General features: G+C 52.0%; 1 protein-coding gene across 1 annotated transcript; it reads left to right on the top strand.

Moving 5' to 3' along the window:
• The first annotated feature begins 10,308 nt into the window (after positions 1–10,308).
• LOC128897372 (cystatin-A-like) lies at positions 10,309–12,079 on the top strand. The gene is made up of 3 exons (XM_054163575.1): positions 10,309–10,444; positions 10,745–10,846; positions 11,951–12,079. The coding sequence occupies exons 1-3, from the start codon at positions 10,376–10,378 to the stop codon at positions 12,077–12,079; spliced, it is 300 nt and encodes a 99-aa protein (XP_054019550.1). The 5' UTR covers positions 10,309–10,375.
• The last annotated feature ends 257 nt before the right edge of the window (positions 12,080–12,336 follow it).

A 12,336-nucleotide genomic window follows, 5' to 3' on the forward strand; every position in this document is an offset into this window, starting at 1 on the left:
GTAGGGGATGTGGAATATCCACTCCATGCCTGCTCTTTGGCCCAGCTCTTTACAAGGCTGTTCTTGAAGTGAGTTCCGTTGTCTGACTCAATCCTCTCTGGAGTTCCGTGTCTCCACAGGATCTGTCTCTCCAGACCGAGAATGGTGTTGCGTGCAGTTGCATGTGGAACTGCATAAGTTTCCAGCCATCCAGTGTTTGCCTCTACCATAGTAAGCACGTACTGCTTACCAGAACGAGAACGTGGTAGAGTGATGTAGTCAATCTGCCAAGCTTCACCATACCTGTACTTGGACCATCTGTCACCATACCACAAGGGCTTAATTCGCTTTGCCTGCTTAATAGCAGCACAAATGTCACAGTCATGGATGACTTGTGTGATGGCATCCATGGAAATGTCTATGGATCTGTCACAAGCCCACTGGTATGTTGCATCTCTGCCTTGATGTCCTGATGAATCGTGAGCCCACCGAGCTAAGAATATCTCGCCTCGGTGTTTCCAGTCAAGATCAAGTTCAGAGTCCTTGTCTACTTGAGAAACTCTTGCAGCTAGATCTGCCTGATGGTTGTGCTGCTGTTCCTCAGTAGCTTTGCTCTTAGGAATGTGAGCATCAATGTGTCTCACCTTCACTGGAATTCTCTCGATTCGATCAGCAATGTCTTGCCACAGTTCAGCTGCCCAGATGGGTTTTCCTTTCCTCTGCCAGCCATTCTTCTTCCAGTTCTTTAGCCAACCCCATAGAGCATTGGCTACCATCCATGAGTCGGTGTAGAGATAAAGCTTTGGCCATCTCTCACGTTCAGCCACGTCGAGAGCTAGCTGGACAGCTTTTACCTCTGCAAACTGACTGGATTCTCCTTCTCCATCCTTCGCCTCTGCAACTCGGCGTGTTGGACTCCACACTGCAGACTTCCACCTTCGCTTGTTCCCGACGAGACGACAGGAACCGGCTGTGAACAAAGCATACTTCTCTTCATCATCAGAAAGGTCATTGTAAGGAGGAGCTTCCTCAGCACGAGTTACTCTCTCCTCTGGAGGTTTAGTACAGCTGGTATCTTCAGGCCAACTTGAGATCACCTCCACCAGACCAGGTCTCTCAAGATTTCCCATTCGGGCTCTCTGTGTTATCAGAGCCATCCACTTGGACCAGGTGGAGTCTGTGGCATGATGTGGTGTGGAACCCTTGCCTTTGAACATCCAATTCAAAACTGGCAATCTGGGAGCTAAGAGAAGTTGTGATTCAGTTCCAATCACTTCAGAAGCTGCTTTTACTCCTTCATAGGCAGCTAGAATCTCTTTCTCTGTTGGAGTGTAATTAGCCTCTGAACCTCTGTAACCTCGACTCCAGAAGCCAAGAGGTCGTCCACGTGCCTCACCTGGAGCTTTTTGCCACAAGCACCAGGTTGGACCATTGTCACCTGCAGCCGTGTACAAAATGTTCTTAATGTCTGGACCATCTCGCACAGGTCCCAGACCCACTGCTTGTACCACTTCTTGCTTTATCTGGTCAAAGGCTGCTTGCTGTTCAGGTCCCCAGCGGAAACTGTTCCTCTTCCGAGTCACATCATACAGAGGTTTCACAATCTGACTGTATCCAGGAATGTGTAGTCTCCAGAATCCCACTGTCCCCAAGAAACGTAGAGTTTCTTGCTTGTTCGTGGGATTTGCCATGGTAGAGACTCTGTTTACCACATCCACTGGAATGTGTCGGCGTCCATCCTGCCACTGCACTCCCAGAAACTGGATCTCTGTGGTAGGTCCTTTCACCTTGTCTCTCTTGATGGCAAAACCAGCATTCAGGAGAATGTCCATGATTTTGTTGCCTTTCTCGTAGACTTCCTCAGCAGTTTTACCCCAGACGATGATATCATCGATGAACTGGATGTGTTCTGGAGCACCACCTTCCTCCAGAGCATCATGGATTACTGCATGACAGATGCTGGAGCTGTGGATCCAGCCCATCGGCAGTCTGTTGAAAGTGTACTGGATTCCTCTCCAGGTGAAAGCAAACTGAGGCCTGCATTCCTCTGCTATGGGAATAGAGAAGAAGGCATTAGCAATGTCTATGGTAGCATACCATTTGGCCTCTTTGGATTCCAGCTCATACTGGAGTTCCATCATGTCTGGTACTGCTGCACTCATAGGCGGAGTTACTTCATTCAGGGCTCGGTAGTCCACTGTCAGACGCCAGTCTCCATTCGGCTTCCGCACAGGCCACACTGGACTGTTGAAAGGTGAATGAGTTCTGCTGATGACTTTCTGACTCTCCAACTGACGAATCAGATTCTGAGTGGGCAACAAAGAGTCAGGGTTGGTTCTGTATTGTCTGTGATGCACAGTCTGAGAAGCAACCGGCAACTCCCCATCCACAAGAAGGGACAGATGGAAGAACCTGGAAACTCCAGGCCAGTCAGCCTGACCTCAGTGCCAGGGAAAGTGATGGAACAGATTATCCTGGAGGCAATAACTGCACCTGAAGGATGGCCAAGGGCTCAGGTCCAGCCAACATGGATTTAGGAAGGGCAGGTCCTGCCTCTCCAACCTGATCTCCTTCTATGATCAGGTGACTGTCTGGTGGATGTGGGGAGGCTGTGGTTGTAGTCTACCTGGACTTCAGCAAGGCCTTTGACACCGTCCCCCACAGTAAACTGCTGGCTAAGCTGTCAGCCCCTGGCTTGGACAGCAGCACTCTGTGCTGGGTTAGGAACTGGCTGGAGGGCTGAGCCCAGAGAGTGGTGGTGAATGGTGCCACAGCCAGCTGGAGGCCAGGCACTAGTGGTGTCCCCCAGGGATCAGTGCTGGGCCCCATCCTCTTTAACATCTTCATTGATGATCTGGATGAGGGGGTTGAGTCAGTCATCAGCAAGTTTGCAGATGACACCAAGCTGGGAGCAGTTGTTGATCAGTTAGAGGGCAGAAGGGCTCTGCAGAGGGACCTCGACCGACTGGAGAGATGGGCATATTTTACCTCTCTCATTGTAAAGAACTTTTCCCTTAAGGTCCAATTTAACTCTACCCTGCTCCAGTTTAAAACTATAGCCCCTCATCTTATCTACAAGCCCTTCCACACAGTCCTTGCCCAGCCTTCCTGTATGTCCCCTTCAGATATTGCACTGTAGCCACAAGGTCTCCCCAGAGCCTTCCCTTCCCCAGGCTGAACAGCCCCAACTCTTTCAGCCTGTCTTTTTAGGAGAGGCATTCCAGCCTTCTGATCATCTTTGTGGCCCTCCTCTGGATCCACTCCAGAAGGTCCAGGTCTCTCTTGTGTTGGGGCTCCCAAAGCATACACAGCTCTCAAGGTGAGATCGCACCAGGGCAGAGTGTCAGAATCACCTCTTTCAATCTGCTGGCCTCATCCATTGAATCAGTCTTGAGTGCCTACATGCTGCAGAAGTCAGCAACACAGAGTGCCAGACAACACACACCTCTTTCTATTTCACCAAAGGAAATAAGCACATGCTTGAAAGGATTTCAACCAGATCAAATGCAAGGTCCTGCAGCTAGGTCAGGGTAATCCCAAGCACTGACTGAGGCTGGGCAGGGACTGGCCTGAGAGCAGCCCTGAAGAAATGGACTTGGGGGTGCTGGTGGAAGAGAAGCTCAACAGGAGCCAGCAGTGAGCACTTGCAGCCCAGAAAGCAAATCACATCCTGGGCTACATCAAGAGAAGCACAGCCAGCAGGTTGAGGGAGGTGATTCTCCCCCTCTACACCTCTCGGGTGAGACCCCACCTGGAGCTCTGTGTCCAGATCTGGAGCCCCTATTACAGGAGGTGCTGGAAGGTGTCCAGAGCAGGGCCACGAGGATGAGCAGAGGGCTGGAGCTCCTCTGCTATGAGGACAGACTGAGAGAGTTGGGGCTGTTCAGTCTGGAGAAGAGAAGGCTCCAAGAATACCTTCTTGTGGCCTTGCAGTATCTGAAGGGGGCTACAAGAAAGCTGGGGAGGGACTTTTTAGGGTGTCAGGGAGTGATAGGACAGGGGGGAATGGAACAGAACTGGAAGTGAGGAGACTCAGATCGGATGTTAGGAAGAACTTCTTCCCCAGGAGGGTGGTGAGAGACTGGCACAGGTTGCCCAGGGAGGTGGTGGAGGCCTCATCCCTGGAGGTTGTGAAGGCCAGGCTGGATGTGGCAGTGAACAACCTGCTCTAGTGTGAGGTGTCCCTGCCCATGGCAGCGGGGGTTAGAACTGGATGAGGAGGAGGGCTGCCTCTGTATATTAGGGAGTCGCTCTCTGCCACAGAACTTGAGGTAGAAAATGAAGGGATTGAGAGCCTGTGGGTTAAAATCAGAGGGAGGGAGGCCTAATCAATCTGACATCCTGGTTGGAGTCTGTTATAGACCACCCAACCAGGATGAGGAGGCAGACAAATTATTCTATGAGCAATTGGAGGCTCTCTCAAGATCATCAGATCTTGTCCTAGTAGGTGACTTTAACCTGCCAGACATCTGCTGGGAATCAATTCAGCAGAGAGGAGGCAGTCCAGAACATTCCTGGAGCGAATGGAGGACACCTTCCTGCTGCAGCTGTTAAGTGAACCTACCAGAGGTCAGGCTCTGCTTGACCTGCTGCTCTCCAATAGGGAAGGGCTGGTGGGAGATGTGACCGTGGGAGGCTGCCTAGGGTGCAGTGACCACGAGATAGTGAAGTTTTCAGTCTGCAGGGAGATAGGGAGGAGCACCAACAGAACCTTCACCTTGGACTGCAGGAGGGCAAACTGCAGCCTCTTTAAGAAACTTATTTGCAGAGTTCCCTGGGTACCAACCCTCATGAACCGAGGGGGCCAGGAGGGTTGGACCTTGTTGTGAATATGCCCTGAGAAATGAGCAGCAGACATATCAATGAAAATATATGTTAAGTTTATTTCTCTCTATATCTATACAGACTCTGTCACGGGGTATTTGCAGTCACCCTTCACAGGTATCGATATTGGGTCAGTGGAACTGTCTTTACAGAACGTTTCTGTATGGGCACCTGAAGCAATGATTCACAGAACTTAGAATCGAAACTGATTCGGAGAGCGGCAGGGGAGGGGTTGGTCAGTGGCTGGCAACCCTCCACCCAGAGCAATTTAAATGCTATCTTAACTGAAACTCTATAAAGAAAGGCTTGGCTCGCTCACAAGCTGAGAACTTCGTGAGGTCTCCCCTCAATAATGTTTATAGTCTGCAGAACTTGGCACGGATGTGCCGCAAATAAGGAGACAGGAAAGGGCGCCGACCGCGTGGCTGCGCCCCGTGGCTGCTGCTTCTCCCAGGACACAAAGGTTCCCCGCTCGGGGGGAGCTGTGGCAGGTCAGCAAGGCTGGCTCACACAGGCTACCAGGCCTTCTCCTGCGGCGATGGATCGCGCAGCGGTGGATCCCACGGGGTGCTGTCCACGGCACCGCACGCAGCTGGGTGACGGTGGCAAACCATTGAAACTCTAAAGGATTGGTTCAGCATTCTGCCTATGCCTGAACATATTCCATATTATCCCCAGGCAAACGGCATGGTGGAAAGGGCTGAACCAATCCTTTAGAGTTTCAATGGTTTGGGCTCCTGAAGCAGTGCTAGTGGCAGTTGCCATGACTAAGCTTGAAACCACTCCTACCCCTACCAGTATGTATTTTTTCCCATGTGAGGGTCAGAGGGGACCCACATAATCAATTTGCCATGTGCTCCATAGCACTTTGTCTTTTTTAATATGCTGGGCCGGAGCCAGACCGGGAGGGTTAGCTTTTAATCTGACCTGGCACTGAGGGCAGGCTGAAGCAATGGTTTCGCATGTGCTCAGAGAAACTGGCCACCCCCTGGATCTGCGTTCGTAGTAAAGGTCTGACTTACCTGAGTGGCCTCTTAATATGTTGCCACTCAGCCAGTCGCTCCCACTCCTTTCCCTCACGATCAACTACACTGATTTTTGCTAAGTGATCTACTTGTTGATTCCAAGTAGCAGCAGGGGTTTGCTTCCTGGAGTGTCCCTTCACCCATCCTACTGTGATAGGCCTGGCTCGACTTATCTCTAGTAGTCTTTGCCAGTTGGTTGCCCTCCAAACTGGGGTGTTGCCAACTATCCACTGATTTGCTTCCCACTGGCAAATGCATTCTGTGGCACCTTTGAAAGTATCATATGAATTGGTGTATATGGTCTTCTATGATCAGGTGACCCGTCTGGTGGACATGGGGAGGCTGTGGATGTGGTCTACCTGGACTTCAGCAAGGTCTTTGACACCAACCCCCACAGCAAACTCCTGGCCAAGCTGTCAGCTCATGGCTTGGTCAGCAGCACTCTGAGCTGGGTTAGGAACTGGCTGGAGGCTGAGCCCAGAGAGTGGTGGTGAATGGTGCCACAGCCAGCTGGCAGCCAGGCACCAGTGTCGTCCCCCAGGGATCAGTGCTGGGCCCCATCCTCTTTAATATCTTTATTGATGACCTGGATGAGGGGATCGAGACAGTCATCAGCAAGTTTGCAGATGACACCAAGCTGGGAGCAGTTGTTGATCAGTCAGAGGGTGGAAGGGCTCTGCAGAGAGACCTCGACCCACTGGACAGATGGGCAGAGTCCAGTGGGATGGCATTCAACAAATCCAAGTGCCAGGTGCTGCACTTTGGCCATGGCAACCCCATGCAGAGCTACAGGCTGGGGTCAGAGTGGCTGAGAGCTCCCAAACAGAGAGGGACCTGGGGGTGCTGATTGACAGCCGCCTAAACATGAGCCTGCAGTGTGCCCAGGTGGCCAAGAAGGCCAATGGCATCCTGGCCTGCATTAGGAATAGTGTGGCCAGCAGGAGCAGTGCTCCAAGAGGCCTCGCACTCCTTTGCCTCCGTCACCCAGCTGCGTGCGGTGCCGTGGACAGCACCCCGTGGGATCCACCGCTGCGCGATCCATCGCCGCAGGAGAAGGCCTGGTAGCCTGTGTGAGCCAGCGTTGCTGACCTGCCACAGCTCCCCCCGAGCGGGGAACCTTTGTGTCCTGGGAGAAGCAGCAGCCACGGGGTGCAGCCACGCGGTCGGCGCCCTTTCCTGTCTCCTTATTTGCGGCACATCCGTGCCAAGTTCTGCAGACTATAAACATTATTGAGGGGAGACCTCACGAAGTTCTCAGCTTGTGAGCGAGCCAAGCCTTTCTTTATAGAGTTTCAGTTAAGATAGCATTTAAATTGCTCTGGGTGGAGGGTTGCCAGCCACTGACCAACCCCTCCCCTGCCGCTCTCCGAATCAGTTTCGATTCTAAGTTCTGTGAATCATTGCTTCAGGTGCCCATACAGAAACGTTCTGTAAAGACAGTTCCACTGACCCAATATCGATACCTGTGAAGGGTGACTGCAAATACCCCGTGACAGAGTCTGTATAGATATAGAGAGAAATAAACTTAACATATATTTTCATTGATATGTCTGCTGCTCATTTCTCAGGGCATATTCACAACAAGGTCCAACCCTCCTGGCCCCCTCGGTTCATGAGGGTTGGTACCCAGGGAACTCTGCAAATAAGTTTCTTAAAGAGGCTGCAGTTTGCCCTCCTGCAGTCCAAGGTGAAGGTTCTGTTGGTGCTCCTCCCTATCTCCCTGCAGACTGAAAACTTCACTATCTCGTGGTCACTGCACCCTAGGCAGCCTCCCACGGTCACATCTCCCACCAGCCCTTCCCTATTGGAGAGCAGCAGGTCAAGCAGAGCCTGACCTCTGGTAGGTTCACTTAACAGCTGCAGCAGGAAGGTGTCCTCCATTCGCTCCAGGAATCTTCTGGACTGCCTCCTCTCTGCTGAATTGATTCCCAGCAGATGTCTGGCAGGTTAAAGTCACCTACTAGGACAAGATCTGATGATCTTGAGAGAGCCTCCAATTGCTCATAGAATAATTTGTCTGCCTCCTCATCCTGGTTGGGTGGTCTATAACAGACTCCAACCAGGATGTCAGATTGATTAGGCCTCCCTCCCTCTGATTTTAACCCACAGGCTCTCAATCCCTTCATTTTCTACCTCAAGTTCTGTGGCAGAGAGCGACTCCCTAATATACAGAGGCAGCCCTCCTCCTCATCCAGTTCTAACCCCCGCTGCCATGGGCAGGGACACCTCACACTAGAGCAGGTTGTTCACTGCCACATCCAGCCTGGCCTTCACAACCTCCAGGGATGAGGCCTCCACCACCTCCCTGGGCAACCTGTGCCAGTCTCTCACCACCCTCCTGGGGAAGAACTTCTTCCTAACGTCCGATCTGAGTCTCCTCACTTCCAGTTCTGTTCCATTCCCCCCAGTCCTATCACTCCCTGACAGCCTAAAAAGTCCCTCCCCAGCTTTCTTGTAGCCCCTTCAGATACTGGAAGGCCACAAGAAGGTATTCTTGGAGCCTTCTCTTCTCCAGACAGAACAGCCCCAACTCTCTCAGTCTATCACAGTATCACAGTGTAACTAAGGTTGGAAGAGACCCCAAGGATCATCGAGTCCAACCTGTGTCCACAGACCTCATGACTAGACCATGGCACCAAGTGCCACGTCCAATCTCCTCTTAAACACCTCCAGGGATGGGAACTCCACCACCTCCCTGGGCAGCACATCCCAATGACGAACGACTCGCTCAGTGAAGAACTTTCTCCTCACTTCGAGTCTAAACCTCCCCTGGCACAGCTTGAGACTGTGTTCCCTTGTTCTGGTGCTGGTTGCCTGGGAGAAGAGACCAACCCCTTCCTGGCCACAACCACCTTTCAGGTAGTTGTAGAGGGCAATGAGGTCACCCCTGAGCCTCCTCTTCTCCAGGCTAAACAATCCCAGCTCCCTCAGCCTCTCCTCACAGGGCTGTGCTCAAGGCCTCTCCCCAGCCTTGTTGCCCTTCTCTGGACACCTTCAAGTGTCTCAATGTCCTTCTTAAACTGAGGGGCCCAGAACTAGACACAGGACTCATGGTGTGGCCTAACCAATGCAGAGTCCAGGGGCACAATGACCTCCCTGCTCCTGCTGGCCACACTATTCCTGATGCAGACCAGGATGCCCTTGGCCTTCTTGGCCACCTGGGCACACTGCAGGCTCATGTTTAGGTGGCTGTCAATCAGTACCCCTAGGTCCCTCTCTGTTTGGCATCTCTCAGCCACTTTGACCCCAGCCTGTAGCTCTGCATGGATTTGTTGTGGCCAAAGTGCAGCCCCTGGCACTTGGATTTGTTGAATGCCATCCTGTTGGACTCTGCCCATCTGTCCAGTCGGTCGAGGTCACTCTACAGAGCCTTTGTACCCTCTAACTGACCAATATCTGTTCCCAACTTGGTGTCATCTGCAAACTTGCTGATGACTGACTCAACCCCCTCATCCAGATCATCAATGAAGATATTAAAGAGCATGGGGCCCAGCACTGAACCCTGGGGCACACCACTGGTGCCTAGCTGTCAGCTGGCTGTGGCACCATTCACCACCACTCTCTGGGCTCAGCCTCCAGCCAGTTCCTAACCCAGCTCAGAGGTTTGCTGTCCAAGCCAGGGGCTGACAGCTTAGCCAGCAGTTTACTGTGGGGGATGGTGTCAAAGGCCTTGCTGAAGTCCAGGCAGACTACATCCACAGCCTCCCCACATCCACCAGACAGGTCACCTGATCATAGAAGCAGATCAGGTTGGAGAGGCAGGACCTGCCCTTCCTAAATCCACGTTGGCTGGACCTGAGCCCTTGGCCATCCTTCAGGTGCAGTTATTGCCTCCAGGATAATCTGTTCCATCACTTTTCCTGGCACTGAGGTCAGGCTGCCAGGCCTGGAGTTTCCAGGTTCCTCCATCCGTCCCTTCTTGTGGATGGGGACCACATTGGCCAGTTTCAGTCAGCTGGGACCTCTGGCACCCCTGATTCCAGCAGGAATGTCCATTGTCTGTGTGCAGCACATGCTCTCCTTTCACCCACCCCCTTGGACCCAGCCCTAGGCACTAATAATCACCTGGCCTGACATTTGCAGTACCTGCCTGAACCTAGGCTTTACAATGTTTTCCCCTTTATGGTTCTGCTGTTTACCCTGACAACACTGCGGTCAGGAAGAGGTTAGAAAGCTGAAGGAAAGCACTCTGCAGGCTGCTCAGTTTCCCCCTTCGAAGGCTGTTGAGATGATGCAATTTTCAGTGGAACAGGACCTTCACTAAGAAAATGACTCAAGGGATTGTTCTTATCTTGAATGGTGTTGGGAAATACTGGGTGTGACCTGGAGCCAATTCCTGAGAAGCAAGAGGTTCAAGTTTCAGCCTACACCAACTGTCTGACTTCTCTCCTTCTGCAGGTCAGCAATGGTAGGGTCCCCATGTTACAGGTCATGTGACTGCATGACACACGGCTGTGTCTCTATATAGGAGATGCTTGGTGACTCGACTCAGACTGCACTGAGCCTCCCTCTACTTAGCTGTCATCAGTTCAGAGAGGTTATCTGCCATGATGATGCCTGGAGGCTTATCTGACACCAAGCCTGCTACTCCGGAAGTCCAGCATATTGCTGACCAGGTGAGTTGAGGCCTGGACAAAGATGAAGTCTATGTGCAAAGGGCTGAGTCCTGTAGCTTGTGTCCCACTGTACCCAGCATGGGTGAGGCCATGCCTTTAGTAACAGGCTCTGTTTTGGGACACTTGCTACAGGAAAAACATTGAGGTGCTGGAAAGGTCCAGAGGAGGGCAATGAAGCTGGTGAAGGGTCTGGAGAACAGGTCTTGTGAGGAGTGGCTGAGGGGACTGGGGTTGTTTAGTCTGGAGAAAAGGAGGCTGAAGGGAGACCCACCAACTGTTTTTACCCTTTCTGTTTTGCAGGTGAAGCCACAACTTGAAGGCAGGGTGAACAGGACATTTGATCTCTTCAAAGCCATAGTGTACAGGACTCAGGTGGTTGCTGGGCTCAACTACTTCATTAAGGTTTGTATATATTCTGGGAGGAGGTCCTTGTAGCTAAAGAGCACAGGTGATGTGCATAGCAGCTTACAGCAAAAAAGAGAAGCAAATGCAGTAGAAAGCCATCTGATGTGCCTATTAGAGTAAGCATTACCTCCAGCTGCTTATGAAGTCCCTCTCTTTGGCACTGCTGGTGATACAGAACTGGCAGGAGTAGCTGACACCCCATCAGGCTATGCTGCCCTTCAGCAAGACCTGGAGAGGTTGGAGAGTTGGGCAGAGGGGAAGCTCATGCAGTTCAACAAGGAAGGGTAAGTGTAGAGTCCTGCACTTGGGGAGGAATAGCCCCCTGCACCAGGACCTGTTAGAGGGCTGACCTGCTGGAAAGCAGCTCTGTGGAGAAGGACCTGTGAATGCTGGTGGACACAAAGTCCCCATGAGCCAGCAATGTGCCTTTGTAGCCAAGAAGGCCAATGCTATCCTGGGCTACACTAAGAAGAGCAGGGTGAGCAGGCCGAGAGAGGTTCTCCTTCCCCTCTGCTCTGCCCTAGTGAGGCCACACCTGGAGTTGTGTGTCCAGTTCTGGGCTCCCCAGTTCAAGAGAGACAGAGACCTGCTGGAGAGAGTCTAATGGAGGGCCTCAAAGATGCTGAGGGGAGCAGAGCATCTCTCTTACAAGGACAGGCTGAAAGACCTGGGGCTTATTAGCTAGGAGAAGAGCAGACTGAGAAGGGATCTTCCCAGTGCCTATCAACAGCTAAATGCTGGAGGTCAAGAGGATTGGGCTGGGCTCTTTTCAGTGGTGTGCAGGGGGAGAACAAGGGGCAACAGACAGAAAGGAGAACACAGGAGGCTTCTCTACAGCTGCCTGAAGGGAGGCTGGAGCAAGGAGGGGGCAAGTCTCTTCTCCTTGGTGGCAAGGTGAAGGTGTTTGTTACAGTTTTGCTCTGGGTGTAGGCAGTTTCTGACACCAGTTACTATGCAGCCTTGGGTTAAAAGCTGTTGAAGTGCAAGTGGAGAAACACCTAAAATGAAGCTTCTGAGCCAAGATAATCTTCCAAGTATGTAAGAGCATCCTTCTCTTTGAACCTACTTTGATCCTTACTTGCCCACTGCCTTGGCTTCTAGGTCCAAGTTTCTGATGATGACTATGTCCACTTGAGGGTGTTTGAGGCCCTTCCTCAAGAGAAACAAGGTCCTCGCCTTGACGATTTTCAGACTGGCAAAACCAGAGATGATTCTCTGATCTACTTCTGAGAGACCATGAGGAATTGGTGCCTCACTTGTGTGTGAGCTCTGCCTGTGCCCATGAATGCATGGAAATAAAGCCAGTTTTGAGAACTCTTTATTCATCTGCTGCTTCTCGTGTCTAGGTCTGCTGCCTAGGGTACCATGGCTGTAAGACAGAGCACGCCCTCTTCAGCTGCTCTTTCCAAAGCACTTGGGCATCCAAGACAAAACTGGGGCCTCCTGAAGATACTTTAGGCACTACAAGCTGTGTACCAAGCACATGG

Source organism: Dryobates pubescens, chromosome 8, assembly GCF_014839835.1.
Source record: "Dryobates pubescens isolate bDryPub1 chromosome 8, bDryPub1.pri, whole genome shotgun sequence".
NCBI lineage: Eukaryota > Metazoa > Chordata > Aves > Piciformes > Picidae > Dryobates > Dryobates pubescens.

Excerpts from the sequence above, each read along its gene's own strand:
- LOC128897372 (XM_054163575.1), top strand. The coding sequence starts at position 10,376 with ATGATGATGCCTGGAGGCTTATCTGACACCAAGCCTGCTACTCCGGAA. Across the intron at positions 10,445-10,744 it reads TCCAGCATATTGCTGACCAG|GTGAAGCCACAACTTGAAGG; the intron begins GTGAGTTGAGGC and ends TCTGTTTTGCAG. Across the intron at positions 10,847-11,950 it reads GGCTCAACTACTTCATTAAG|GTCCAAGTTTCTGATGATGA; the intron begins GTTTGTATATAT and ends CTTGGCTTCTAG.